Below are 5,728 nucleotides of genomic sequence, written 5' to 3'. Positions count from 1 at the left end.
CATTGTTTTCCAAAAATTTATCAAGAGCACCTTTTTGAGATTTTATCAAGTTATCGACTTTTCTTTTTCTTTTAAGTTTTGAATGACCGGATTCATATTTTCTAGTTGACATATTAAAATCTAACAAATATTTTAAACACTATTTACAATATCAAATAAAAAATATAATAAACATAAGACACAAAACAAAAATAATATTAGAAATTAGAATGATATTACCAAATTCAAAAGCTATGAATACTTGATTTCCGAAAATGAATCGGGCTGCTGCAATATAATTTTCTCCAAATTTAAAATATAAATTATCAATAGAACAAGTAAATTTATTTTTTTTAGCTTTGAATAAGAGAGAGATGTAAGATTAGAAAAGAGAAAGTGAGAAGAAATAGAAGGGAGGAGGCTAGAATATATAAAAATAAAATTAGAAAAAAAAATAAGGTAAAAAAAAGAAGATAACTTGTAAGTTAAAAAAAAAAGTACACAACTTTTCAACTTTTTATGGGAAGTTAAAAAGTCATAGTCATATCTATGACTATCACTTCATTTAGCCGTTTAGACTTATTGACTAAGCTCTAACAATTTTTTTTTAAAAAAAAATTAATCTTTCCTAATTAACTAAAAAATGGGGCCATTGCATTTATTGTTTTAGTTCTAATATTTTTTTTTTTTAATTTAATCCTACCTAATTAACTAAAAAATGAGGCCCCCTAAAATTGGGGGCCTAAGGCCAAGGACTTTTTTACAAGCCTTGCCAGCCGCCCCTGATCAGCTTCATCTATATTTGTGTGTGTGTGACTCATCGCATCCAGTTGGTGTTTCTATTTTTTCCCTTTATATCATAAGTTCAGTATGTTCTCTTTGACAAATCTTAACAAATTAATTCCAGTAACTTTATAAATGTTCCTTAATCTTTAAAACTCAACCAAGATTTGATTGTGTAATGAGCAATACCAAGTGACACCAAATTTCTTTTCGTAGCATCAAATACATCTTGGAGAAAGGATATAAAAAAGAACTTAGATGGCAAATTATCCCTTTTAAGATCAGCCTTTCATCCTTTTCTCTTAGGGAGGGGATTCATTTCTCATCATCATAGGTGCAGATTCTTGCTATATTATAGCTGTGCACTAACTAAATTAGCCATATTTATTGCAGTTATAAGAAGGAAAACAAGAAAGGTTGATGAAGTTCTACCAAATGATTATCTTTTCTCACTTGAAGTAAGCCTCTCTCCAAGTAGCTTCTTTCTTGTGCCTTGTTCCAATAATTTGACTAATGCAGTTTCAGATGTCTTTTGATGTAAAATTTTAGATGTGTTTTAACCATGAAATAATCTATTAATGGGCATCTCTAACTGTTTGCAGGTGAAACTCTTTAACGGGAAGTTGGTTTTGGTTGAAGCTTGCGGAAAAGGTTTTCATAACACTGGAAAGCATGGGATACTTTGTCACAATCTTGTGGATTTGTTGAGACAACTAAGCAGAGCATTTGACAATGTGAGTTCTGCAGATTTTTTTTTCTTCTTCAGATTAAGTGTGAGCAATTGCTTGCCAGGGTATGTACTCACTGAACTCTTAGCATAGATGATCCCTCTTTTTCAGGCCTACAATGAGCTCATGAAAGGATTTCTGGAGCGTAACAAGGTGCCGTCAATATTTTTGACCACGTTAAATTCTTTAACAAGTGCATATAGTGAAAAAGATATCCTCTTCCTTTTGAGACTCATGTACACAAAGGATGTAATTTTTTTTTCTTTTTGCTACAGTTTGGGAATCTTCCTTATGGTCTCAGAGCCAACACATGGCTTGTTCCCCCTGTGGCTGCACAGATGCCATCAATCTTTCCATCTCTGCCTGTGGAGGATGACAAGTGGGGAGGAAATGGAGGTGGTCTAGGCCGAGATGGAAAAAGTGATCTATTACCTTATGCAAGTGAACTTTTGTTTATTGCATCTATGCCTTGTAAGACACCAGAGGAGAGGCAGGTTCGAGATAGAAGGGCTTTTCTTCTTCATAGTTTATTTGTTGATGTTGCAATTTCTCGGGCCATCTCAGCTGTGCGACATGTAATGGAGAAAGTTAAACCAGCTCATTCTGATGCAAACAGAGAAATCATTTATAATGAGAGAGTTGGGGACTTGAGCATATCTGTCACCAAAGATGTGGCGGATGCAAGCTGCAAAATCGATACCAAAATTGATGGATGTCAAACAACTGGAATAGCTAAGAAAAATCTGATTGAAAGACATCTACTCAAGGGGATTACTGCTGATGAAAATACAGCTGCCCATGTAAGTAAATACTAAAGAGAATGATGTTGATCTACTGTTTACTGTCTGAAGTTTTGCATTTTGTTGAAATGAAAATTGCTGGACTTTGAGTTCAGGATATTGCCACTTTAGGTGTTTTGAATGTAAAGCATTGTGGTTATATCGCGACTGTAAAAGTTCAAGGGAAAGAGAGTGACAAAGTGGGATTTCCATCTGAAAGCATTGAACTTGCTGATCAGCCTGATGGTGGTGCAAATGCGCTTAATATCAACAGGTATTGCATGTTTTCTCATAAGAAGTACATTGAATTTTCTAGTAAGTATGCATTACAGAGCCAAAGTAAGTACATGTTAGTTTATCTTCCATGGTGGTTTCATGAAACAAAAGATAAAGATTTTTCTTTCATTCTTTTTTCCATGTTACGTTAAAACAAACAATAAACTTATGTATGTTAAGACTTACTTGCAGAAAGAATTATTAACTTCAATAACTCTGTATGTTCAATCTGGTTCAGCATTTAAAGAAGAGACTTGTAGGACAGTAGGAGGAAGAAATTATTATGGAGAAAATGAATTCAACTAGGAACTAATTCCGAGATGACATGTCAGAAGTGCACCTCATTCTGATTGCTAAACATGTATGTCAAAGATATGCCCTCAGAATTGCGAAAAGTGATCACCAGAATTACCATACTGATATTATCTGATGCAAAAGTATATATTGATATTGAAAAGACAATACACCTGTATCATCGTGGATGTTTACAATCTCCTAGTCCCTATCAGTTAATTTGTCCTTTATTTCTAGGACAATTTGCTAGTGGGGCTGTGTTTCCCTTGATCTCTGTGAGAAATATATGGGAAAAATAATATTGAATTGTGTATCTAAATTGTTACATTGAGACCCTATTTATAGACAATACATTGAAATCCTTTTCTAACTAGGATTCCTATTCCTATTCTTCTTCCTATTCTAAGTAGGAATATATATACATATTTCTATTCTAACACTCCCCCTCAAGCTGGTGCATACAAATCATAAGTACCTAACTTGTTACAGATGTAATTAATACGAGGACTTGTGAGGGACTTGGTGAAGATATCTGCAAGCTGATCATTTGACTTCACAAATTTCGTAACAATATCTCCTGAGAGTATCTTTTCTCTGACAAAGTGACAGTCAATCTCAATGTGCTTAGTCCTTTCATGAAACACTGAATTTGATGCGATATGAAGAGCTGCTTGATTGTCACACACGAGTTCCATCTGATCAATTTCGCCAAATTTTAGTTCTCCCAGCAACTGTTTTATCCAAACTAGCTCACAAGTTGCTGCCACCATTGCTCGATATTCTAATTCTGCACTAGATCGAGCAACCACACTTTGTTTCTTACTCTTCCATGACACCAAATTACCTCCTACTAAAACACAATATCCGGATGTCGAATGTCTATCAGAGGGTGATCCTGCCCAATCAGCGTCTGTATATCCAGTGATATGCTTATGGCCTTGATCCTCATAGAGTAGTCCTTTACCAGGAGCTGACTTTATATATCGCAGGATTGAACAACTGCATCCCAATGACTATTACAAGGGGAAGTCATAAACTGACTTACAACACTCACATGAAAAGAAATGTCAGGTCTAGGTCTAGTTACTGTGAGATAATTCAATTTTCCAACGAGTCGTCTATACCTTTTAGGATTACTAAGTGGCTCCCCCTGTCTTAGAAGGAGTTTAACATTCAGATCCATAGGAGTGTCAATAGGTCTACATCCCATCATTCCCGTCTCTTCAAGAATGTCTAAGGCATACTTGCGTTGAGAAATAACAATACCTGATCTAGACTGAGCAACCTCAATACCTAGAAAATACTTCAATCTGCCAAGGTCTTTAGTCTGGAAGTGCTTAAAGAGATGCTGCTTCAATTTGGAGATACCATCTTGATCATTACCAGTAATAACAATATCATCAACGTACACAACCAAATAGATACACCGATTTGGTGCAGAAATGCCGATAAAACACAGAGTGATCAACTCCACTACGAGTCATACCAAATTGCTGAATAACTGTGCTGAACTTCCCAAACCAAGCTCTAGGAGACTGCTTCAGACCATAGAGTGACCTATGCAATCGACATACAAGGCTACTAGACTTCTTGAGCAACAAAACCAGGTGGTTGCTCCATATAGACTTCCTCTTCAAGATCACCATGCAGAAAAGCATTCTTAATGTCAAACTGATGAAGAGGCCAATGACGAACGCCAGCCATAGATAGAAAAAGACGAACAGATGCAATTTTAGCCACAGGAGCAAAAGTGTCACTATAATCTAGCCCAAATATCTGAGTATACCCTTTGGCAACAAGGCGAGCCTTAAGTCGATCAACCTGACCGTCTGGACCAATTTTGACTGCATAAACCCAACGACAACCAACAGTAGATTTACCTGCAGGAAGGGAGACAAGCTCCCAAGTACCACTCTTATGTAAAGCAGACATCTCATCAACCATAGCCTGCCTCCATCCAGAATGAGAAAGTGCTTCACCTGTAGTCTTAGGAATGGAGATAGAGGACAAAGACGATACAAAGGCATAATGGGGTGATGATAGACGATGATAACTTAAGAAGGTATAATGTGGGTTAGTATTTCGAGTGGATCGTATACCTTTTTGAAGTGCAAGCGGTTGGCTAGGAGGAGGCAAGTCCGCAATACGAGCAGGGTTTGGCGCATGACATGAATCATCTGGGACTAGCGCTGGACGCGGACGGCGATGATAAGTTAGGAGTGGTGGCACTACAACTGGAGATGTAGAAGTAACCGTAGATTCCTCAAAAGTTGGTACAAGTAAAACCTGAGGTATGGGTAAGACCATAGATACATCAGGATGATCAGAAGACGTATAGTAAGGCTGAGACTCAAAGAATGTAACATCAGCGGACATAAGGTAACGATGAAGATCATGTGAATAACAACGATACCCTTTGTGAACTCGAGAGTAACCAAGAAAGACACATTTGAAGGCACGAGGGGCTAATTTATCTTTCCCTGGGGCAAAGTTATGAACAAAGCATGTGCTTCCAAAGACACGAGGGGGGATAGGATAGAGATGTGACTCAGGAAACAATATGGAATGTGGAACCTGATTCTGAATAGAAGAAGAGGGCATTCTATTTATCAAATAACAAGACGTAAGAACTGCATCTCCCCAAAAACGCAGAGGAACATTGGATTCAAGGAGAAGAGTACGAGCGGTCTCAATAAGATGCCGATTTTTTCTTTCAGCTACACCGTTTTGTTGAGGGGTGTATGGACAAGTAGTCTGGTGAATAATGCCTTGGTGAGTCATAAACTCCTAAAATTGGGAGGATAAGTATTCGAAGGCATTATCACTACGAAAAGTACGAATAGAAACACCAAACTGATTTTGTATTTCAGCAAAGAAACTTTTGAAAAT

At 36.9% G+C, this 5,728-nt stretch overlaps 1 protein-coding gene across 1 annotated transcript in view; it reads left to right on the top strand.

Moving 5' to 3' along the window:
• LOC102602924 (protein TSS) overlaps positions 1-5,728 on the top strand; it is a 26,067-nt gene that overhangs the window by 7,656 nt on the left and 12,683 nt on the right. The window contains exons 7-11 of the mRNA XM_006345495.2: positions 1,156-1,220; positions 1,365-1,496; positions 1,602-1,643; positions 1,766-2,290; positions 2,386-2,543. Coding sequence (XP_006345557.2) covers positions 1,156-1,220; positions 1,365-1,496; positions 1,602-1,643; positions 1,766-2,290; positions 2,386-2,543 — 922 coding nt within the window. The remainder of the gene's footprint in view (positions 1-1,155; positions 1,221-1,364; positions 1,497-1,601; positions 1,644-1,765; positions 2,291-2,385; positions 2,544-5,728) is intronic.

This window comes from Solanum tuberosum, unplaced genomic scaffold (genome assembly GCF_000226075.1).
Source record: "Solanum tuberosum cultivar DM 1-3 516 R44 unplaced genomic scaffold, SolTub_3.0 scf00069, whole genome shotgun sequence".
Taxonomy (NCBI): domain Eukaryota; kingdom Viridiplantae; phylum Streptophyta; class Magnoliopsida; order Solanales; family Solanaceae; genus Solanum; species Solanum tuberosum.
The sequence above is the reverse complement of the archived record's forward strand: the minus strand, read 5'-3'. Positions and strand labels throughout refer to the sequence as shown.